This window comes from Peromyscus maniculatus, chromosome 6 (assembly GCF_049852395.1).
Source record: "Peromyscus maniculatus bairdii isolate BWxNUB_F1_BW_parent chromosome 6, HU_Pman_BW_mat_3.1, whole genome shotgun sequence".
Classification (NCBI taxonomy): domain Eukaryota; kingdom Metazoa; phylum Chordata; class Mammalia; order Rodentia; family Cricetidae; genus Peromyscus; species Peromyscus maniculatus.
Window position 1 is genome coordinate 134,051,966 of NC_134857.1, and position 25,358 is coordinate 134,077,323.

At 41.9% G+C, this 25,358-nt stretch overlaps 2 protein-coding genes across 10 annotated transcripts in view; both read left to right on the forward strand.

Annotated features, from left to right (window-relative positions):
• Positions 1 to 25,358, forward strand: part of Slc44a5 (solute carrier family 44 member 5) — a 290,304-nt gene that overhangs the window by 27,425 nt on the left and 237,521 nt on the right. The window lies entirely within an intron of this gene.
• LOC102922968 (small ribosomal subunit protein eS19-like) lies at positions 13,622 to 14,199 on the forward strand. The gene is made up of 2 exons (XM_042280179.2): positions 13,622 to 13,965; positions 14,116 to 14,199. The coding sequence occupies exons 1-2, from the start codon at positions 13,642 to 13,644 to the stop codon at positions 14,197 to 14,199; spliced, it is 408 nt and encodes a 135-aa protein (XP_042136113.2). The 5' UTR covers positions 13,622 to 13,641.

Below are 25,358 nucleotides of genomic sequence, written 5' to 3' on the forward strand. Positions count from 1 at the left end.
CTTTTTTAAATTAAATTTTTAAAATTTATTTTACGTACCAACCACAGTTACCCCTTTGTCCTCTCCTCCCATTCCCCCTCCTCTTTCTACCTGCCCCCCATCCATGCCTCCCATGGGAGTCAACAAAGCATGGCATATCAAGTTGAGGCAGGACAAAGCTCCTTCCCCCTGCATCAAGGCTGAGCAAGGCATCCCTCCATAGGGAATATGTTCTAAAAAGCCAGCTCATATGCTAGGGACAGATCCTAGTCCCACTGCTAGGGGCCCCACAGACAGACCAAGCCACACAGCTGTCACCCACATGCAGAGGGCCTAGTTCAGTCCCATGCAGACTCCCTAGCTGTCGGTCTAGAGTCTGTGAGCCCCCATGAGCTTGGGTCAGCTGTCTCTGTGGGTTTCCCCATCATGATCTTGACCCTTCTTGTTTATATAAACTCTCCGCACTTTTATAAACTTCTAATGAGTACTGAGAACTTCACTAATATATGGGTAGGGGGACAGGAATTCAGGGAACACTTTTATGCTGTGTCTCTTTAGCAAAATAATAATGGTGGGTTCACTCCTGAGACCTAGGTCAATCGTGTTCATGTGGAGGACTCCAAACCCAGGACTATAGGGAGAGCACAAATTACAGTCAATGGGTTATTCAAGAAAAGAGGACATAGCTGGGTGGCAGTGGTGGCACACACCCTTAATCCCAGCTCTTGGGCAGCAGAGGCAGGCAATCTCTGAGTTCAGGGCCAGCCTGGTCTACAGAGCAAGTCCCAGGACATCCAGGGATACACAGAGAATCCCTGTCTCAAAAACAAAACAAAACAAAACAAAAAAACAAACAAAATGAAAACAAAAACCAACCAACCAACCAAACAAAAACAAACAAGCAAGAAGAGAACTGAAATCTGGGGAACTCTAGAGGCGGGTGGGTGGGTCTGAAGGGGGTTAAGGGGAGGAGTTGAGTGTGAATATAATCAAAATACATTGTACAAAATTCTCAAATGATTAGTACAAATATACTTTAAAGCTACTTTTTCCTTTTTACATTGTGCACTGAATCACTTCACGATTTTAAAGCATTAAAGTCTAAACTTGTTCTATTTCATGCTCAAAATAGTAATATATGTGGTGAGAAGTACATAGAGAAACACTGTAATCTGCCTGCAGGCCACCACGCTCCCCATCATTATGATAATGAACTGAACCTCTGAACTGTGAGCCACCACCTCAATTAAATGTTTTCCTTCCTAAGAGTTGCTGTGGCCACCGAGTCTCTTCACAGCAATAGAAACCCTGACTAAGACGTAAGTTAAACATCTTTTAGAATTTAGTGTGTTTTATTGCTGTATATTTTCTCTGAAAGTAGGAGTAATCATATTCCTTTTCACCCAGTACTTGCCTTCCTCCTCTTGGTTGTCATTGTCCTTGCTCATGTTCCCAGAGGACTGTGCACAGCTACACACACACACACACACACACACACACACACACACACACACACACACACACACACACTGCCTGTGATCCCGTTTTATCCTAAGCATAAGTCTTGTAAATGTTCATATATGGATAATCAGTCTTTTCTGTCCTATTTATTGTTTGGTTTTCTTACATCACCTGGATTTTGATGTGGGAAAGGACAGGGCCCCGTGTGAGAGCTGGAGGAGCAGGAGCTGGATCACATGTGCTCAAGGAGGTGGGGGCCCTGGCGCTGACTCACAGGGCAGTTCTGCTTCGGAGGCAGATCTGTTTCTGGACTTCCAGTGTTAAGCAGTTCACTTTCTCAGCACTGCCAGGGCATAGTTAAGTACCCGGAATAGCTATTATCATCAATATTTAACAAGATTTATATTTTCTTTACAACTGCATGAATTTCGGGTTGCAGAAGAAAAGGTTTGTGACAGAATAACTCCTGAGGGGTTCACCGGGGAGACGACTCCACGGCGAAGCATCAACTGTGCAAGCACCAGGCTCTTAGTTTAAATCCCCAGCGCTCACAGAAAAGATGGGTGTAGTGGTGTGGCGTGCATCTGTAGCCCCAGTCCCGAGGCCCTGGTGTGTGTGTGTGTGTGTGTGTGTGTGTGTGTGTGTGTGTGTGTGTGTGTGTACAGTGCATTTGCAGGTAGATGCATATGTCCATGTGCTTTCTTAGGAGGCCAGATGAAGGCATCAGAAGCCCTCCTGAGTCGCTCTCTGTCTTATTGTCTCCCACAGAACCTGAAACTCACCTTTCAGCTAAGCTGCCTGGACTGTATGCTTCCAGGTTTCCCTACCTTTATCCCCAAGGCTGGAGTTACAGGCACTTGGAGCCATGCCCAGCTTTTCTGTGGATCCTGGGGATTCAGTCTCAGGTCCTCATGCTCACACAGAAAGGCCTTACCCACTGAGCCATCTTGCCAGCCTTCAGTGTGTATTTTCTGTCAGAACGTCCTTGAGGTTAGGTTCCTGCACTGCAATCTACGACACCACTTGAAAGTGTAAGAAAATCAGACAGTGTGAGAAAATTTTTATTAGATTTATTCATTTTATTTCATGTGTGAGTGTTTTGCTTGTATGTGTATCACATGCATGCCTAGTGTCCACAGAGTTCAGAAAAGAGCATCCCATCCCTTGAACTAGAGTTACTGGTGGTTCTGAACCCAGGTCCTCTGCAAGAGCAGCATCTGCTCTTAGCCACTGAGCATCTCTCCAGCCCCAAGGCCTGATGTTGTGGGACACAGGACATGTGCAGTGGTATTTGCTCTGCCCATGATTGGGCTATATGGTCCAAAGGAGGCGGTGCTTCCTGCCCTTGTACGGGACCTCTTAAAAGGAAAGGGAGAAGGGTCACATGTTATCCCATCCTCGTGCGATAAGAGGTCACATACAAGGGCAAAAAACCCTGCCTCCTGTATAGCCCAAGGTTGTGGGCGGAGCAAACACCACCACAGACACACGATATTGTTTTGTTCTTTAGCACCTCCATCTAGTTACTTTTATATGTAACACAGGTGTGGACTTTGGTGTCCATCCTTCCCTCCTTCTCTCTTCCTCCCCCTCCTCCTTTTTTAAGACAGGGTCTCTCTACATAGTCCTGGCTACCCTGGAACTCATTACATAGCTGAAGACGACCTTGAACTCCTGATCCTTCCAAGTGCAGGGACTGCAGGCATATGCACCACATCTGGCTTTGTGTTTTAACAGTCCGTATCCTGGGAGGTTTGCTTGGCTTTGTCTTTAAATATATCCTTTAAATTACACACACACACACACACACACACACACACACACACACACACACACACACTAACAACACTCTTATTTACTGGTGTTTCTTTTCTACAATATCTTCATCCTGTTTTTGAAGTCAACATTTTCTAGAGATTGTCTGAGAATATTATCTTGAAATTTATGTAAATTGCCCATGTTATCATTGCTTCTTGGGTGTAATTTTTTTTTCCTGCTAGGTCATGTATATCTTAAAAAAAAATTTTCTATATCTTGCAAACTTTAGTAAAGTATCTGGTATTCTTGGTGGACTGTTCCTTTGGGAGAGTGAAACCAGGGGCTCTGGGCATGAGAGTTTTATAATTGATACCCCCTGCCTGTTGCTTAATGGATGGGGCATTAGCTATTAATCTTGGGGATCCCTTGTTACCAGGCCAAAGAGGACTTTAATTATCTCATTATCTTACTTTTCCCTAGCACTATTAGAGAAAATATCTATCTATCTATCTATCTATCTATCTATCTATCTATCTATCTATCTATCTATCTATCTATCATCTATCTATCTATCTATCTATCATCTATCACCTGTCTATCTTGTGTACAGGGTTTAGTGCTTGGCTTCAGGCAGTACACTACCAAAGATGGAACAAGGCTTGTATGTTTGTTGACCTCCCTATCAACTAGGCTCAGCCATTGTTTTCTGTAATAGCCTGGTGCTAAATTTAGGTTTTGTAGATTATATATTCATTTTCAAAAGATAAACAAATGAAACAATGATTTGGTCTTGGGTTGCAGCTCAGTGACAGAGTGTTGGTATGACATGCTTCGGGACCTGAGCATCACAAAATCAAACCAGGAGAAAACAAAATAGGATCCCCACCTTTCAAATATGTGAAAACTTACAAAAATAGATCATGGGCTGTAGTTCACAGCCTCTGCATTAATCCTTGTTTTATTCTTGACTAGGGTCTCAGCTTGGACTCTGTAAACTGGACTGGGTCTTTCTCCATTGTTCGCATCCTTCCTGGCTTCCTCCTTTCCTTCCTCCTTTACGTTCTGAGCTACATTCTCTGATTTCTCCGTCACTAGTCTTCCATCAACTTCCACATCTCTGTTAAACATTTATGTCTTTTTGGCACCATCCCCACCCCTTTGGGGACCTGTGGGTTCTCTTCATTGAATTCTACTTCCCAGCATTCACGCCATCTTCTAGATTCTAACACCTCCATTTTTAACCAAAGGACTGTATCTTATTTAGGAGATTTGTCCACCCACCCACAGGACAGGGTTGTGGAGCCCGAGAATGTCCCCTTAAGCAAGGTTAGTGGGAATTGGTAAGTACTTGCTTTTTCACCTCTGTTGGAACAGTGCTAATGGCATTAAGTCCAGAAGCCTACAGGGATACTGTTTGCTAAGGGACCATTTATTGACAGTCTATATCTCATTTTCCTCCTTCTGCCAATGTTTCTAGGGGTCAATCTCATATAAATTGCTTCTATTCAAGACCCCTTATCTCAGAGTCTTCCTTCTGGAGACCTCAAATGAAGATACCTTGGATTAAATCTTTTCTTTATTATCATTTTAATGAAATTTCAGGTAGAACGCCATAAATTGAAGAAGTTCTTTTGTTATCGCTCTCTGAATCCTCTTAACCAATAACATTGTATTGGACGCTTACTATGGGCCTGTGGAATTCGTGGGGGAGAGAATAGTGAGATAGACACAAATGTTGCCTGTCGGGAGTTTGTGTGCCTGGCTGAGGCTGAACTGTGCATGTCATGGGTTTCACAGGTATGAGCAATTATTTGTGGATAGTGACTTCAGTAGGAGTTCATCATTGAAATGGACAAAGGAGTAGATCTGAAAACAAAATTATGGGGCTAAGCACTTGTAGAAAACAGGCTGGACATAGACCCTCCTGGCTCAGCAGGAGTGGCTGACTCTAGAGAAGCTCGTCATCCTATGGGAGGAAAACTCTAAACAAGTTGAAGGAAGTATTAAAGCCCAGATACATACACAGGACTAATTGAAACTGTAGGAGCTGTTCCTATGAATATGGATGGAGATTAGTGATAAATAACTCATGCAATTTGGGTTAGATTTGACAGGAAGCAAGCACTCTGTGAGTGGAAATTCAAAGCATCTTTGAAGGGCAGGTTAACTAGATAGCTTATTAGTTATTGGCAAGAACTTTAGTAAGAACTGCCTTATCTTTCATTCATCCTACTCTTTTTAAAAATATTATATGTGTATGTGTTGTATATGCTATGTATGTTGTACATATACATGTGTGTGGTATATGTAAGTGTGTGGTATATGCTTTGTGCATGTTGTATTTACATGTGTGTATGTGGCATATGGTATGTGTATGTTGTATGTGTACATGTACTTATGTGCCATGGCTTGTGTGTAGAGGCCAGAGGAAGACTTGCTGGGGTCTATTTTCACTTCTACTTTGTTTTGCAGTGAGGTCTTGTTTCTGCTGCTGTCCTCTAGGCCAGCTGGTATGTGAGCTTCTTGGTGAGTCTCCTGTCTCCATCTTGCAAGATTATAGATGTATGGCACCATATCTGGCTTAATCTCTCTCCCTCTTTCATACCCACACACAGATAGATAGATAGACAGACAGACAGATAGATAGAGAAAGAGATAGATAGATATGCATGCCATGGTTTTGTGTGTGGAGGTCAGAGAACAACCCATGAGAATTGATTTTCTCCTTCTACTTGCAGGGCATGCAAATTGAACCTAGGTCATCAGGTTTGACAGGAAGCATCTTTCCCCATGGAGCCATCTTGCCAGCCCTAGTGTATCTGGCTTATTTTTGTGAGTTCTGGGGATCTGGATTGATTCCCTATTCATAGGCTTGAATAGCAAGTGCTTTACCCCTGAGCCATTTCCTTTTCCCTCAGTTGTCCATGCTGACTGGATTGTTCTAGTACAGGTTGTGGTGGTAATCTAATTGTACTGAAATATTATTTTGATTGTATGTTAATAAATAAAGTTGTCCGGGGGTCAGAGCTATTAGAGCCATAGCAAGAGTGTGGCAGTGGTGGCACACGCCTTTAATCCCATAGATCTCTGTGTGTTCAGGGATATAGCCAGCATTGGAGACATATGCCTTTAAGACCTAGGGGGCTGTACATTCAGACAGTGACGAGGCAGTCATGTGTTTGGGTTTACAACCAATGAGAAGGCAGAACAACATACTATAAAAAAAACGAACAGACAGGAAGTAGGTCTCTTTCGCGAAGCTGGGACAGCAGGAGGAAGGGTGAGATTTTAGCTCTGAGCTCTGACCTCTCGGCTTTCTCTTTTACATTGTTTCTGTGTTTCTTATTTAATAAGACGGTTGGTTACATCAATAACAGGTCTTGTACAGGCAACCACGACTGCTGAGTTCTTGAATATAGTTGTTCCATCATCTAGACAGCACTGCTTTGAAGCAATCTTTCATATATCTGGCTTTAACAATTTTTCTGCACCCTCTTCCATAACATTCCTTGAGCTCTGTGGGGAGGGATATGAGCATTATACAGCTGTGAGTCTCTGTATGAACTGCTTGTCTACTGCAAGGAAATAGAAACCTCTCTGATGAGACAAGCCCTAAATGTTAAATGTTTGTTTCACTCTGTGTCTCTTCAGGGTTCTCTCCTCCTGTTCTTGCTGTCTGCAGTAGCTGCAGACATCACATTCTTCTAGTCCTCTGTGTCTTTGCTTACTCACTGCAGAGCTCCTTCTCTATGACCACACAGAAGCAGACAACTTCACAGGGATCCCGCTTCCTTAGGACTCAGAAATAGGAATCACTCAGAAGACTCTGGATGCTTTGCTCCCGGTTTCATACACTCGGTAGACAAATGTGCTGCTGCTCATGGTCTGTAGTAATGCAGTCGGGCTTCTGCCGCTTGGCTGCTGCAGATGGTTCTGATTAGAACTTATGCAAAAGCTTCTAGTTCCAGACAGGAGTTTTTCTGAGAAAATTCTTAGGTTGCCATATAAAACATGGAGCTATAGTTAAGAAAGTAGTCCTGGCATTTTTTTTATGTCTAGATTTAGTTGCAGGGAAAAAAAAAGATCAACATGTTATCATAGAGGAGACCAGGCTTGTCCAAATACCTGCATAAATCATGACTATAGGCATACTCACCTATTTTTAGATCATATAACTGTGGGTCTCGGGAGCTGGAATGAGACTTTGTGAACTACATGCTCACCATTGCAGCCAGTCAACACCTCTCTTCAATACTGACTCATGACAGAGGGAGAGATGAAGCAGTGTGATACAGCAGATAAAAGAGCAGTCTCTCAACATCCACACATAGTTATGTGGTGCTGGACAGGTTGCTTAAGTGCCTTTTTCATTAATCTCTTTTTCCATGTTGGAAGAAAAACAGCAATAATGTCTACTCTATAGAACCGAGGGGCTTTGGATGTCTTAAATAATAGTAGAGGTAAGATATTGTTATTTATTTCTTTTGGAGCATGTAAAAGTATTTCTTATGTTCATTCTGAAACCCTTTCTCAGCTGTAGTCAAACCTGTGGTCATTCCAACGTTCAGTTACACCCTTTGACTTCTCTGATGTGTTCTGTAGTGTTTCAAGCTGACGCAGTAATGTGATTTGACCCCATTCAAATACACGCACATATTTGAGAGAGTTTTTAAAAACCTAGCTGTATCCTCACAAAGATCTTAATAAAAGGTTGTTACAGACGATAAAAGCACCGTCTCCCAACATGATTTATTTTCAAGCTGAGGTTGGAATCCGAGAGGTCGTGCTGTTCTGCCTGGCTGCTTAAAATGATTGCTTAACACGACTGTGAGCAAAACAAAAGATTCTGGTTTAGCGGCACTGGAGTTAACCTTTTGTTCACAGACTCTGTCACATGACTTTTGCAAACTAAATGCATTTTTATTAGCATTGATTATGTGGATCTACAGAAGTGTTTTCTGAATCACTTGGGCTTTTGGTGTTATAAGTAGGCTTCAGATGACTGCCATATGTATCTTTGTCCTCACTTAGTGCTAATTGTCTTAGTTATGTTCTATAGCTGTGAAGAGACACTATGACTAAGGCAACTCATATAAAGAAAAACATTTAATTAGGGACTTGCTTACAGTTTCAGAGGCTTAGTCCATTATTACCATGGCGGCAACCATGGTGCTGGAGCAGTAGCTGAGAGCTTCACATCTTGCTCTGTAGACAGAAGGCAGAGAGGGAGCCTGGGCCTGGCTTGGGTTTTTGAAACCTCAAAACCAACCCTCCAGTGACACTCTTCCTCCAAGAAGCCCTTCTGACCCTTCTTAATCCTTCTAATCTTATCAAAGAGTTCCTCTCCCTGGTGACTAAGCATTCAAATATATGATCCTATGGGGGCCATTCTCATTCAAACCACCACACCAGTATTGGGGTTCCTCATGTCCCTTTTACATTTTTGTGAGTTGAAGTGCTAATCATCAGGCGTTGAGGAATACCTCTGCTTCCTTCAGGTTCTCACAGCTCACACACTGACTTCAGAGCTGTCTCATTACTGGATAGCATTCCAGGCTCATTGTCATGAACAGATGTACCTGATGTGGAACGGATGCTATTTAAAGATGGGGCTGTTTTTTTTCTTTTTTTTTTAACATTTGAATAATGCATCAATGCGAAAAGTAACACCTTCTACATTAATAGGTTTTAGATGCCAAATTAAATCCCCAGAATTTGTGACTAAAATGCTACTTTGTAATTTCTAAGGTTGTATCTGGTTGTGGTAAGAAAAGGATTTTAAATTCATGTCGTCTCTTTCTGGCATAAATTGTCCTCTTTGACTCTCATGATGGCTCCTGGAGGCAGGAATTATTTTCACTGTGACAAGAAAGCTGTCAGTTGAAGAGACCTCTGCAAAGGCCTGTGGGAGGAGCCCTGACGGCAGAGCGCCTGTGGACCGAGCACTCTGCAAAGGCCTGTGGGAGGAGCCCTGATGGCAGAGCGCCTGTGGACCGAGCACGCGTGAGGCCCTGGTTCAATCCCCAGGACAACAGGAACTGATACAGTAGCACTTGCCCGTAATCCCAACACTTGGGAGGTAGAGGCAGAAGGGTCAGTAGTTGAAGGACAGGCTTGAGTACATAGCAAATTCGAGGCCAACCTGGGCTACACAAGGCCCCATCTCAAAAAGAAAAAAAGAGTCAGCAAAATTATTAAGTGAAAAGCTGAGTCAATGCTTGAACATAGATCGGACACCAAAGAGAGTCCAATTCTTTCTGTTCTCCCTCCTGAAGTGAAGGACAGAAAAATGTATGTACTAAGTGTCAAACTGGCTCTGGCCATCTGGGAGGAGAGTCTGCCTAGTTCTAATATGAACAGTGATCCATCTGTCCTGGACAAACTTTTACACCAGTTCAATCCCTCTACAGAATAATCCCATCCTCATAAAATAGGGGGATATGAATACATTTCCTTGGCAGGTGTGGTGGCTTTAGAGAAAATGGCCCCCATAGGGACTGGAGCTAGTAGGAGGTGTGGGAGTTTGAATGTAGTTGGCCACCATAATCTCATAGTGAGTGGCACTATTAGGAGGTGTGGCTTCGTTGGAATGGGTGTGGCCTTGTTTGAGGAAGTGTGTCACTATCGGGGAGGATTTTGAGGTCTCCTATGCTCGGGATACTGCCCAATGTTTCAGTCAACTTCTTGTTACTTCTGAGTCAAGATGTAGGACTCTTGGCTCCAGAACCATGTCTACCTGCATGCTGCCATGCTCCCCATCATAATGATAATGGACTGAACATCTGAAACTATAAACCACCCTCAACTCTCCATATAAGAGTTGCCATGGTCATGATGTCTCTTCACAGCAATAAAAAACCTAACTGAGACAGAAGGTGTGGCTCTGTTGGTTTAGTGTGTCTCATCCACTTTCTGCGGCCTGCTGGTCCAGATGCAGAACTCTCAGCTACCTGCCTCTTCAGCACCATGTCTGCCTGAGCGCCACCATGTTTCACACCATGACATAATGGACTAAACCTCTGAACTGTAAGGCGGGCCCATGAAATGTTCCCTTTATAAGAGTTGTCATGGTGTCTCTTCACAGCAGTGGACACCCTGTGACAAGTTATTCCCACACTTGATGGTGAGGCATTGGCTATAGGGCTGCTGTTGTTGGCACACCAACAGCAGTTCTGAGTTCAGGGGGTGTTCCCAGTTCGTAAGAGCTTGATTGTCCCCACTAGTCTCCTTCTGGGGTCTGGCTAAACATTTTCAGGAGGAATTTATCCTTTTGCATCATTTCAACAGTATTCAGATGGAAGTGGAGGAGTTCCCCTCACCAGAGAGGATCTAAAGGCCAGGGCTGCCTAGAGAACTGGTGGGTGGGTAAGTTCAGCAAAACTTACATTCAGGAGACCATAGGCAGACTTTTGTAATGGGCAGCAACATACACATAAAAATATCCATTCTCTCATTCTTAAAGGCTTCTAGGTCATTTGAAGAGCCTGAGATCCCTTTCGGGGTCATATGTGAAGAAGTCAGTCTATCTGCAGAATCCTCACTGTTGTGTCCAAAGCTTTTGACAGCACCTGTTGGTACTTGAGAATCCAATTTGCTCTTAACTCACCCCAGTAGATCACTTCAGCAGAAAGTTAGAATGGTTAATTAGAATGTAATTCTCCCAAATGGAGAGACAGTTCCAATTTCCCCAGAAGCAGCTTCAGGGTTAGTGTTAGTGGTTTGCAGAGCATTTTGTGATCTCTGCTGCATCAGGATGGTTTGTTTATAAGTGACTGGCTTATCTCATTGCAGATTATATCAGATGTGTACTTGTAGTGTTGTGATGTGTAAGGTTGAAATATCTTCCATAACAAGACTGTTAAGCAAGTAAATTCATATAATTTTGGTTAATAGTCTGTCTTCCTTAAAAACAAACAAACAAACAAACAAAATCCTTGCCAGGTAGTGCTGGTGCACACCTTTAATCCCAGCACTTGGGAGGCAGAGGCAGGTGAATCTCTATGAATTCAAGGCCAGCTTGGTCTCCAGAGTGAATTTCAGGACAACCAGGACTTCATCTCAAAAATCCAAAAAACCAACCAACCAAACAAACAAAAAACCTTGCAAATACAGTTTCTATTTAATAATTTATTTATAGTATACGCATGTGTTCATGTGGGCATGTATAGTTACTCATGAATGTGTGTGCACACATATGTGGTGGCCAAAAGGTCCAACCTGGGTTGTCTTCCTTTCTCTCCATTTTTTGAGACAAGGCCTCTCCCTGAACCTGGGTCTCTCTGATCTGGCTGGCCAGCGAACCCCAGGGATCTGCCATCTACCTCTCATTATTACTGGGGTCACAACTTGTGGTTGTGAAGCCCAGCTTTTTAAAGGTGGGTCCTGGAGTTCAGACTTGGCTCCGCATGCTTATATGGCTTGCACTTTACCTATTGAGACATTTTCCGAGCTCTCAGAGCACAGCGCTACTGTCCCAGGTTCCATCTTGCCCTCTCTATTGGCTCTATGTCTTTTCTCAATCAAGATGTTGGAGGCAGTTCTCAAAATTTGACTTAAAACAGAGTTGTAAACTTATTATGTAATTTATAGATAACTAAATGAAAGTAGAAACAGATATCTCAATACATAATGAGATGGAACAATTATGATATTGGTAATTAAATGGCCTTGTAATAAATGGTTGTATCACTATAAATATAGCACTGTCTCTTATTGTCTCTAATGTCACAAGTGCCTTATCTATAAGTGGATTTTTAAATTCATGGAGAGCTTGTGAAACCATGCATTTGGTTATTTGGTTAGCCTTTTATAGTGTTATTTTAAAGTATCGATCCAACCATTATGAACAAGTTTTCTTGGCTATCACTTTGTAAAAATTTTTCTAGACATTATTAAAGAAGTATCTAAATGTAGAGTATTTCACAGTTTTGGTGTCAGAGAAGGAAAGACAAAGACAAATAAAATAATTCCAGACAGAGACTTTCTGAATAAAATACCTGTTGTTTAGGGGAATGTGTGTGTGTGTGTGTGTGTGTGTGTGTGTGTGTGTGTGTGTGTGTGAGTCTCTGTGTCTGTGTGTGTCTCTATGTCTCTGTGTGTGTGTCTGTGTGTTTCTGAGGCCTTTGCAACTACTGAATTATACCCCAGCCCCTTTACTCACTTAAAAATGTTCATTATACTCATTTACCAGGTATAGGGCTACCTGCCTATAATCCCAGCACTTGGGAAGCTGAGACAGGAGGATTGAGGGAAAAGAGAAACCAATCAACCAACCAACTAACACTTGCTCACACACATACTCACACACTCACACACACAGACCCATGCACACTTATCTTCCCATCCTGTCCTTACACCTTCCTTCATTTTTACAATAAAAATATTATATCAGCATGGCACTTGGTAAGGACACCTGCAACTCTAAGTAAAAATTTTCCTTTCACTTTTTCCAACACAATCATCTGATAGCTTGTGGTGATATTTTATTTGTGCTCTAATAAATAAAGCTTACTGGGAGATCAGAGGAAAAAGCCAGCCATTATATAAAACATAGAAGTCAGGCAATGGTAGCACATGCCTTTAATCCTAGCATTTGGGAGGCAGAGATTCATCCGGATCTCTGTGAGTTCAAGGCCATACTGGGAACAGAGCCAGGCATGGTGACACATGCCTTTAATCCCAGCAGTAGTTAAACATAGAGGTCTGGAAGTCTGTACAGACAGACAGGAGGTGACAGAGCTGGGTGGAAAGAGGAAGTGATGTAGCTGGGTGGAGAGAGGAAGTGAGATGGCAGGGACAGAAAGGTATATAGGTATGGGTATACAGGAAGTAGGCCTCTCTTTGGCTGAGGATTTCTAGTGGTAAGAATGTGGCTGGCTTCTTTCTGCTTCCCTGATCTCCCAGTTTTCACCTCAATATCTGGCTCTGGATTTTATTTTTCATTATTAATAAGACCATTTAGCAATTCTTCTTACCACAGCTACTAACCTAAAGGTAAATTATAACAATAGTAAGCAATAAATTTAAAATTATGTGTTGGCAGAAAATGAAAACCCAAAATGTTGTTTACTGTGCTGAGTGTACCACAGCTTTCTTCACGTACGCTGGAGATGGGTCAGCAAGAAGTGAGAGGGATTCATGACACAAATAATTCCACTTCAAAGCATTTGATTCTGTTCTAATTTGGAAATATTTTCAAATTACATTTAGTGTGTTTGCATGTGCCACGGCATGTGTGTGGCGGTCAGAGGACACCCACAGGAGCGGGTGTTCTCCTGTCACCATGTGGGTCCCAGGACTTGAGCTCAGGTTATAGGCGTGGGAGTGAACCTTCCTCGCTGAACCATGGCGCTGGTCTTGATTTTGATTTGACTTTGTACAGCATTTTGTTGTTGCTGTTTATTTTGAGACAAGGTCTCACTATGTAGCCCTGGCTGGTCTGAAATGTGGTTGGTAAAGCAAGCTGGCCTTGAACTCACAGAAATCTGCCTGTGTCTGCCTTCCACGCTGGGTTTAAGATGTGAGCTACTGTGCTTTCCCCTGGCTGGCAGCCCAATGCCTGGAGTTTCTGTAAAGGATGTAAATCAGCAGGAGTTCCTCAGAGCTCTGGCAGCCTTCCTCAAAGAGTCCAGGAAGCTGAAAGTCCCCGAATGCCTGGACACAGTCAATCCAGCTAAACATAAAGAGCTTGCCCCCTCTGATGAGAACTGTTTCTACAGAGAAGCTGCTTCCACAGCACAGAACCTGTACCTCCGAGGTGGTGCCGGGGTTGACTCCATGACCAAGATCTACAGAGGTCAGCAGAGAAATGATGTCAGGCCCAGCCACTTCAGCAGAGGCTTCAAGACTGTGGCCCATCAGGTCCTTCCTCCAAGCCCTGGAGGGGATGAAAATGGTGGAAAATGACCAAGATGGGAGACACAAGCTAACACCACAGGGACAGAGATCTGGACAGGTGGCAGCTGCCAACGAGAAGCACCAGAACAAAGGATGCTGGGTTAATACGTTGCCTCATCCATTAAAAAACTGTGTCCTACCACACCTCTGGCCTTGCTTTGAATTTATTCAGCCAGTGATTGCTGGATTCTTCAAGATTTCCTCAGCATAGGAGACAATGGAGGCATGACCCTACTTGGCACACTGCACTTCTAAATAAGAAGCATGGTACATGATGCTCCTGAAGTCAGAACTCTGAATTCGGAAGTAGTGTGAGTAGCCAGCAGCTGGCCTGTGGATGAGTCTGCACTCTCCACATCTCCTTCCACCTAGAGACCCTGGTGATGGGAGGGCTCACTATCTAATCGGATGTGATGTGCTAACCAACCACAGCTGATAGGCTTCCATTATATAAGTGGTTCCTCATGTGCAAGAAAGCAGAGGTTGTTCCCTGAGCCCATCTCTGGAGAGGTGCATCTCCCTCTCCTCACTGACTCATGGCCATTGCTGCTTGTTGGGGGACACCCCAGTAACAATGATCTCCCCTCTCCTCACTGACTCATGGCCATTGCTGCTTGTTGGGGGACACCCCAGTAACAATGATCTCCCCTCTCCTCACTGACTCATGGCCATTGCTGCTTGTTGGGGACACCCCAGTAACAATGACACCTCAGTGTTAAATTCACGGAGAATTCAATGGTCAAAATCAATATTGAGCATGCACTATAGTGTCCATTGGTGCTTGAGACACAGTAGTAGAGAGTACTTGTATCTGTCCTCACAGTACTGACATTCTCCTGGCAGAAGACAAACAATGATAGTGTTTGGAAATCAGTGCACACAAAGTATGCCAGTTATAATTAAATGCTGTTGAAAATAATACAGTAGGAAAAGAGTAATCTGAACAATTATCTGAGCATAGCTCATTTACAATAAAAATATTTCTCTTCTTGCCTTTCTTTTGCCAGTAAATTTACTAATAATAACCTCTGAAAGTATGCTGTGAAATCCATGTATAATCACACATAATTGATTTATCCACTTTTTTATATTACAAAGGACACATTATGATTCGGTAAATTTGGATCATGCAGAAAAAAGCCTTCAGATGAAAGTGATGCGTGGAATTGAGATTGACATGTGTGCTGTTGGAGGCCACCACTAAACAGTTAGCAGAGTGCAGCACTAGCCCAGAGATGCATAGATCTTGGGGAGAGCATTTTTTAATCAGAGGTAATTTTAGCCTCATTAGAATTTGTACGTCAATGATAGCTAACTAAGAATGAGTACACAACTTGTCAGCTTAATTTCTGTGTTGGTTTCTGCACACGAGTCATGCATATGAAGTGGAATGAAATTAGAAGTCCAGGGAAGATGTCAGCTTGCTTGTTGATATGACAGATGACCAGTGAACATTTTCTTCAGGGACCTGTCTGAGGGGAATGGAGGGAGATGCCTCTGTCTCTTGAGGCCGTTGCTCAGTCTTGGGCATGAAAAAGTGGAGACCAAGTCCACCACAGACACAGTTTTGTGCGCAAAGCGAAACTACCTAAAAATCCATAGACGTTAACTTGTGGAAAATCTGCTTTTAAAACTATAATGAACATATTGTACCATTGACCTATTTAAAGAATCCAATTTAATTGCTCATTTAGTATAGTCACAGGCTTGGGCAATCATCAGCACCATATTGCCTAAGACTTGGGCAGTTTGCTTATTTTTGTCTGTATAGATGGGTGTACTTGGATATTACATTGGCTTTGCATAGCTATGTAGTATCCTACGATATAGAAATATACCAGAATTTGTTTGTTTATGTATCAGTCGATTGCAGGAAGTTGTTTCCACAGTTTAACTATTATGAATAATGTTTCCATGAACAAATTTGCACATTTTCCTGTGGCTACATATTTCGTGACTTTTGGGTATATGCTAAAAACAAGAATCACTGACTATTATGGTAACTCTATATTTGCTTTAAAAAGATTTATTTATTCTTTTATTTTATGTGTATGAGTGTTTTACCTCCGTGTGTGTGTGTGTGTGTGTGTGTGTGTGTGTGTGTGTGTGTGTGTGATGTGCACACAGTGCTCTTGGAGACTAGAAGAGGGCATTGGATATCTTACAATTGGAGTTACAAACAGTTTTGAGCAGCCATATGGGTGCTAGAAACTGAACCCCAGTCTTCTGCAATAACGACAGTGTTTTAATCACTGAACTACCTCTCTAGCCTCTATATTTACTTTGTGGTTGTTACTTTAAGACAGGGTCTCTCTCTATAGTCCTTGAACTCACCATGTAGACCAGGCTGGCCTTGAACTCACAGAGACCTGCCTCTGCCTACACAAGTGCTGGGATTAAAGGTGTGCACCACCACACCTGGCTCATATTTACTTTTTTTTTTTTTTTTTGAGGATCTGAAAAAGTGTTTCCCAAAATGGCTGTAGCACTTTACACTCTCACAAGCAATGTTCAAGGGTCTCAGTCTGCCGCATCACCCCTGTGTCCATTGTCTTTTCTTTTGGTGATGGCCACCCCAAGAGTCTGAAATATTATCTTAGTTTATATTTGACTTGTATTCCTCTGTGGTCAATATCAGTCTGTGTGCTTCTGAATATATACCTGTCATGGGATAGGGAATGTACCTGCCATAAATGTCTATTCAGATCCTTTGGCCTGTTTTACTGGGCTAGTTTGTCATTTTTATTGTTAAATATAAACCTATTTATATATTCTGTAAAAATATCTCTAATTAGATATGTAATTTGTCAAATACCCAAAGAAAAAGTGACTATCTAAAAATAATATACTACTTATGAAAACATTAAACTAGTTTGGTATTTAAAAAAGGAGCCACTTCTGTGGCTCTGAGTGCAATGTGATGTCTCAGCTAGTTTTTAGACAATTTGAAATCATAGAAAGTAACCTATTTATCTTTATAATAAAATAACTAGAACATTTTATCTTTGGCAATATTACCCCCAGAAAATTAATTAGAAAACCAGCAATTAGAAGTCTTGAATGATCTTTATCAAAAATCTGTTGGAGGAAGCTCTAGAGTACTCATTTAAAATTACTGCCATGTTTTCATTGTGTTTAATACTCGGTTTCATAAGAACATTTCCATACAAGATGTAATTAACTGCCAGTGTAAAAGCCACAGCTCTCTTCGTAAAGAGAACAAGAGATTGTTTATTTTGGAGCCCTTGAGTGGCCATGGCCCAGGAACACAGATTAGGTTACCCCAAATTCCATGTTTCAACATAGAAGCAGTTTCACGAAGCATTATAGCTTTCTTTAAAGTGCAAAAAAGTCAAATCAAGACAAGTTTAAAATATACAGTGGGTACACCAGAGAGGCAGGTAAACTGAGGTAGGGGGTGGTTCCATAGGCCCAAGATGCTGTCTGATGACATTCTAAGCTCCGGAGGGCAGAAGCTAGTGTTCTGCTGAGTCAGTAGCTTCTAAGAGGTTTTTATTTGTTATCATGAGGTGTTAGGTCAGATGCAGAATGGGGCAAGGGATGCCTGTTCCAGAAGGCTAACACTGGCCCCACACAAAGTAGCTAGCCTCTGAGCCTGCAAAGTCCCAGTCTCTCCACAGCGCTGACATTCCGGTCGGTCCATCAATCTCTGCAGCACGGACTCTTTCCAGATTTTCTTCTCAGCCAGACACAGCTTCTGTTCAGGAGTTTTCACTCACAATACATTGAGCCTGTTCCTCCTCTGTCCCCCATGCTGTCCCGTTTTCTTTTCCTGTTTGGTCCCTCAGTTGCCATAGATAGTTTAATTGCTACTTTTATGTCATATGTGTGCACCTATTTTATGCATCTATATACAATCTAGAATTCACAAATGAGAGAAAATTTATGGCATCTGTCTGAGACTGATTTAATTTGCTTAGTGCAACTATCTCCAGATGCATTCAGTTTTTTATTTTCAGCTGACATAATTTCATTCTTTGTGGCAGAATACAGTTCCACTGTGTGTGTATATCATGTCTTTATCTATTCCTCTCTTGAAGGACACCAAGGATGACTTCATAACTTAGTTATTATAATAGTGCTGAAACAAGCATTGCTATGCATGTATCTCTGTGATACATTGACTCAGAGTCCTTGGAGTAAATAACACAGGAATGGCCACCTGGGCCACACGGTAGTTCTATGCGAAGGTTTTAAGGAATTTCTACACTGATCTCCATATTGGCTGACACGGTTTACACTCCCAGCACCTTATAAGCATTCCCTTTGTCTAAGTCCTCTCCTGCATTTGTTATTTGTTTCCTTAATAACTACAATTCAGACAGGTGAGAATCTCAACGTAGTTTTAATTCATAATTCTCTGTTGGTGAGTGAGGTTGAACTTTAAAAAATATGTTTATTGAAGACTTTTATTTCATCTTTTGCAAACTGCTTGGTCATTTCATTCATTTATTGACCAGGTTGCCTGATTTTTTATTTAGATTTTTAGATCTTTGTGTAATCTAGATACTGATCCTCCATCACATGAACCGTTGATGACTTTTCTGCCATTTGATAGACCACCTCTCCTCAGCTAATTCCTTTGCTGTGCAGAGATTTTTAGTTTCATGAAATACCACTTGTCAGTTAAGTCACTATCTGCTGAGTGACTGTGTCCAGAGCATCCTCACCTACATCTGCATCTCCCAGTGCCTGCCCACTTTCTCCCCAGCTGTTTCAGAATTTCTGGTTGTGCCTTAAGGCTTTTGATGCATTTGGAGTTGATTTTTTTTTTTGCATGAGAGAATGATAGGGATCTAGTTTCATTCTTCTAATGTGGATATGGAATTTTTCAAGCACCATTTATCAGAGAATCTTTCTTCAAAGTGTTTCTTTACCATTTGCCCTAAAATCAAGTGACATAGCATATTCTTCATTTCTACTTCATTGATAAGTGTGTCTATTTTGTACAATTCTGTTTTTGTTATGATAGCTCTGTAGTACAACTTGAAATCTGGTATAGTTATATTTATATTTTTACTATTTTAAATTAGTGTGCATGTCTCCATGTGAGTGTGTCTCTGTGTGAGTGTGTGCATACAAGTGCAAGTGCCCATGGGAGCCAGGAGCATCTGATGTTCCGGATCTGGTGGTCTCCTTACATTGGTGCTAGGAACTGAACTGGGTCCTCTACAAGCGCAGCACACACTCAGCCTGCTCTGTTCTCCTTGCTCATGCTCAGGGTTGCTTTGGTTATCTGGAGTCCTTTGTGCTTCCTTAAGAATCTTAGGATTGATTTTTCTTTTCTGTCTGGAATGACATTGTAGTTTTGATGGGAATCTCACTGGATCTATAGATTGTTTTCAATAATATAGCCATTTTTACAGCACTAAGACTCTCAACCCATGGGCACAGGAGATCTTTCTATCCTTTAGAGTCTTCACTTTTTTGGCATTTTAAAATTAATTGTAGACACATTTGATTTTCCGGGTTAGGTATACCCTGAGGAATCATGTTTTTTTTTTCTTTCTTTCTTCAGGCTATTGTGAATGATATTGTTTTCTTTCTCAGCATTTTTTTTATAGGTTAACATTTTATCCTGCTCCTTTTATGAAAGTGTTGATCAATTCTGAGAGCTTTCTGTTGACTCTTGAATAGCTTTAATTGTAGAATCCTGTCATCTGCGGATATATGTTGGCATCTTCCTTTCCTCTTTAGATTCCTTTAGCTATTCTCTTATTTCTGTAGCTAAGAATTCAAGTACTGTATTGGTTAAGAGTGGAGAGAGTGGGCATCCTCGTCTTGCTCCCGGTTTTAGTGGAAATGTTTCCTCAAATCTAGTGTAATGGTGGCCACAGTTATCTCATGTTTAGCCTTTATTGTGCTGAGGTATGTTAACTTTTATTACTACAGCCTTCCGGGATCTTACCATGGCAGGATGTTGGATTTTGTCAAATGTGTTTTCTGTGTCTATTGAATTGGTCATATGATTTCTGTCCCTGAGTCTATTTATGTGATATATTACAGTTATTGATTTGTGTGTGCTTAACTGTCTTGAATGCCTGGAATGAAGCCAATCTGATAGTATTTTTTATGTGCAGTTAAATTCATCTTGTAATTATTTTTATAGAGAAATTTTGCATCTATAATTAGTCAAGAGACTGTCTATAATTTTAGTTTTTGTCTATGGCCTTATCTGGTTTTGGTGTTAGAGTGCTAATATTGGCCTCCTGAGGTGAGTTTGCTAGCATTCCTGCCCTTTCTATTTTGTGGAGTAGCCTGAGAAGCTTTGCCTTTTCTCTGAAAGGTCTGATGAGAGTTCAGCCACAAGTCTGTCTGGGTCTGGGTTTTTGTTGCTGGACAACACCTCTTCATTACTCTTCAGTCTCATTGTTTGCCATAAATCTGTTTAAGTCTTTGTTTCCACCTAACTTTTGTGGGTCATTTCTGTCTACAAATTCATGTCTTTATTTCAGATTTTTCAATTTATTAAGATGTAAGTTTTAAAAAGATTTATTTATTTATTTTCATATGAGTGTTTTTACCTTCATGTATGTATGTTGACCATGCCACAGAGGCCAAAAGAGTGTGTTGTATGCTCTGGAACTGAAATTACCACTCCTGTAAGCTGCCATGTGGGTGCTAGGAACTGAATTTGGGTCCTCTGCAAGGCAGCAAATGCTCTTAACCACTAAGGTATCATTCCAGCCCTGGGCTGTAACTTTTTATGGCATGTCCTGTTAATTTATGAATGTCTCCATTTTCACCTCTGATTTTATTAATTAGTCTCTTCTCTCTCTCTCTCTCTCTCTCTCTCTCTCTCTCTCTCTCTCTCTCTCTCTCTCTCTCCTTCTCTCTCTCTTGTTTGGTTAGATGGTGCAAGAGTTTGCCAGTGTTCAGTGCAAAGCTGTTCAGAACTGTAATATCTTCTTGCTGGATTGTCCCCTTAATCGTTATGAAGAGACCTCTAATTCTTCTGACCAATTTTGGCTTGTTACCCGTTTTAGCAGATATTAGAACAGACACATCTAATTGATTTCTAGTTCTATTTACCCGGATTGCTTTTTTCCAGCTCTTTATTCTAAGATTGTGTCTGTCTTTGTTGGGGTGGTGTATAAGTCTGTTTAGAGGGTATCAGGAATTTATTGAGATACGAAATGGGGAAATATACTTACGAATACAGGACATGGTAAGTCCAGGTGCAGAGTCCTTGGAAAGCTGGGGACCGATCACACGCTGCTTCATGCTGCCTGACCCGGTCTTCACCACCCAAGAGAGAGCACACCACTTGACTCCCTCCACTCTTAAGGGGTCACATACGCAGACAGAAAGCCACGCCCTAGGGTTTGTACCCCCAAAGCCATTGGTGGAACGGATTCCCACAGCAGTGGTGTTGATTGGAGGGAACAAACTGATGGAGCTGCTTTCAAAAACCCAACTTGCTAGTCTGTATCTCTTGAGTGGTGAACTGAGTCCCATCGCATTCAAAATTATTACTGATAGGTGTGTATTCATTACTGTAATTTTGTAGTATTTGGTGCTTTCCTCTTATTTTATTACTCTTCTAGTGTGATTTACTCTTCAGTATAGCATCATGGATATGTCCAACCTCCTCTTAAGTGCAGAGAATACCTTCAAATATTTTCTGCAGCTCTGGCTTAGTGGCCCTGAATTCCTTTAGCTTGTGTTTATAATGAAATATTTTTCATTGTCCTTAAATTATGATGGATAGTTTGGCTGGAAATAATAATAAGGGTTGACAGTTATTGTCTTTCGGAGTCTTGAATATATCACTTCATGCTATCCTTGTTTTTAGGGTTTCTGTTGAGAAATATGATGGAATTCTGGTAGTTTACCTTTTGTATGTGGCTTAATTCCTTTCTCTACCAGCTTTCAAACCTTTTCATTGTTCTCTAGTGTTTTAACTATAGTATGGCATAGGGAAGTTCTTTTCTTGACTTGTCTAGTGTTCAAAATGCCTCCTGGATCAGGGTGGTCATCTCTTCCCCTAGATGTGGGGACTCATCTGATTTTACTGAATATTATTTATGTCTTCAACCCAAAGTTCCTCACTGTTGTGTGACAAGACTCTTCCCAGGGAGATGCCACACGCGTCTACTCACCCCAGGTTGGGAGCCCATGATGACCAAAGTATGGATACCACCAAAGCCCAACTTGGTGAACCAATTTTATTGGGGTTACTTACAGGAATATGGGCTAGGCATCACTTACAGAAGCAGAAATGATTCAAAGACAGCTGCATCACCAGAGTCCACCCCAGCATGGGTACCAGCTCACAAAGCTAGAAACCTAGAGCTTACCGCACAACCTGCAGTCAGCTCAGTAGATTGGAGAGTGTCCTTTCCAAGTGACTCAGTTGGTCTAAACCTCTTTAAGGCATCTCGGATGGTTTCTGCTTTTTTTCTCAGGCAGCTGGTCTGGCCTTGCAGTCTTCTGGACAATTTGGCTTGCCTAACTTTGCAGCTTGGCTCTCTGAGTATGACTCCCAGCAGCTAGCTTATTTACTCTGGGGAGGAGGGGCTCATTGAGTCAGTTTCATGGATTTCTGAAGCTATTTTGAGTTGTTTACCTTCCTGCCTAAGGAGCTTCCCTGAGGAACTGAGTGATTCAGTCTTGGAGGAAACTGTTAAACAACACTCCCCTTCTGCCATTCTGTGATTTGTAAATTTGATCTTTTAATGGTGTCCTGTAGAGCTCATATGTCTGTGCATACTTATTTCATCTTTGTCACTGTCTGAATATTCTAATTCATCTGTCTTGTTTCCCATCCCTGATATTCAGTCTTCCACTTGATCTTCTCTATTGGCAAGGCTTTCCAGGCAGTGTTTTGCTTGGCTTAATGAGCTTTTCATTTCTAGAATTTCAATTTGACTTTTTAAAATTATATTGAATTATTCTTTAATATCCTATATTGATTTCTTTATTTCATTCAGCTGTTTATATTTATTTCAAATTCAGTTAGGAATTGATTTGTATCCTGTTTGATTTCATTAAACCTTTTTATCCTTATGCCTTTGAATCCTTTGGCATTTTATGTGATCTTTTTTATTGGAATTTGCTGCTGGAGTTATCTTTTATCTGGATTTTTCATGTTTCTTTTATGTCTGCAGTTTGGACTCATACACCTGGGGTTATTTCATTGGTTGAATTTTTAAAATGACTTTATGATTTATATGTGTGTGAATATGTATATGCTACATGTGTGCTGAGGCCAGAAGAGGTCATTGGATGTGTCTGGAGTTACGAGCAGTTGCGAGCCATTTGACATGGGTGCTGAGAAGTGAACCTGTGTCGTTGAGCACCAAGCATCCTCACCGCTGAGCATCTCTCCAGCAAACACTTGAATTCTTTCAAATTAGGTATTCTTTTTCACTTGAAATATTTGCAATGTCCAGTGTGACTAGATCATGGCAAGTTCAGATGTGTGGTGCAGTAAACAGCACTCAGCCCCCATTGTAGGGTAAAAGGTTTGAGCCTACTTCCTGGTTTGAAAACTCACCAAAAAACCCCACCAGTTTCTGAACCTGAAAACCCACTAATCCCTGAGCTCAAAAACCCACCAATCCCTAAGGCCCCAAACCCACCAATTCCTGAACCCCCAAACCTACCAATCCCTGAACCCCCAAACCCACCAATCCCTGAGCCCCTACACGAATTAATCCCTAAGCCCCCAAACCCACCAACCCCTGAACCTCTATACCCACTAATCCTTGGGTCCCTACACCCATAAATTCCTGAGTTCCTATACCCATCAATGCCTGAGCCCCCAAACCCACCAATTCCTAGGCTTGCCTTGAAATCCCACCAGTTCCCACCCTGGTCATCTCCACTCTGGGAGACTCAGCCTGCAAGAAACCCAATATAAACCTGCCTTCTGCTCAGTTCCCCACTGCTCCTCACCTGAGCAGGGGCAGCCACTCTCTTGGTCTCTTCCAAGAAAACTCCTGTGTGAGGCTTGTTGTGAAGTGTGACTTTGTAGTATTCCCTGGCTCCCAGCTGCCAGGATACCTTTCCCTTCAGAGCTGCAAACTTCTATTGGGGAAACATTTCCCCTCAGAGTCACAGCTCTTCCATAGGGGAAGCCTTTTCCCTCAGCGCTGTAACACTTACACCCATGCTCAGGGAGCCAGAAACAACTCTCGCAACACTCAGAGTAGAGCATTGTCTGCAGAAGTGATCGCAACTATGGAGTTGGAGATCTTATTAAAGACATTAGGGGAAAAAGAGGTGTGCAGAATACAGTTGGATATACCTAGGTGGGGTATGACTTCCTCAGGGGAGAATCACCCATACTTGACTACTAAAGAAAAAACAAACAAACAAAAATGTGGAGTCAAACCTAAAAGGACATTTGATATGCCAATCACACAAACTTTTTAGAATAGTTATCACATTTCCTTCACAATAATTTTTAAGGATAGTGATTATGTTTTAGTTTATTGCTGACCCTAGCACATTGTGTGACTCATAATGGACACTCTGTGAATGGCTATTGTTTATTCATGAGCTGTTTTTTTTTTGTTTTTTTGGTTTTTCGAGACAGGGTTTCTCTGTGTAGCTTTGCGCCTCTCCTGGAACTCACTTGGTAGCCCAGGCTGGCCTTGAACTCACAGAGATCCGCCTGGCTCTGCCTCTCAAGTTCTGGGATTAAAGGCGTGTGCCACCACCGCCCGGATAGGTCTAGTTTTGTACATAAAAAGTATTCCATTTCTTAACCAGTTGGTTGTATTATTCCCTCTGATGGTGGCTCACAGAATGCCTACCCAGAATCTTGCTCTTAACCTGTAGATAGTAAACTTTTTTTATCATCTTGCCTTAAAATAGAACTTTAAGTGTTTTTATATAGTTGCTGACTTATCTCTGCTTTCTTTATTGTAAAATTTGGCTTATTTATGAGGTTTGTGAGCAAAATATTGTTCATATACATATTTTCAGCCATTCAGCATTAATGCCATTAGTGCCTCCACAGCGGCATGTCTGAGGATGTGATGGTGAATACAGACTACTAGAGATGCAGGGCCCACTAGAGACATTGCAGGGTGGGCTGCTGAGGCACAGTTGGTGGTCAAAGAAACAGACATGGAGAAAGACTATGTGACAAGCACAGGCTGTGTGAGCAGATCACCCTGCAGGATAGAAAGACATTCCCAAGCACATTTTCATAGGCACTAACACCTTCTCTGAGGTCTTACTGAGGGACAGACCCTGCAGACAGCTAATGCTACAAGGCAGCTGCATGACTG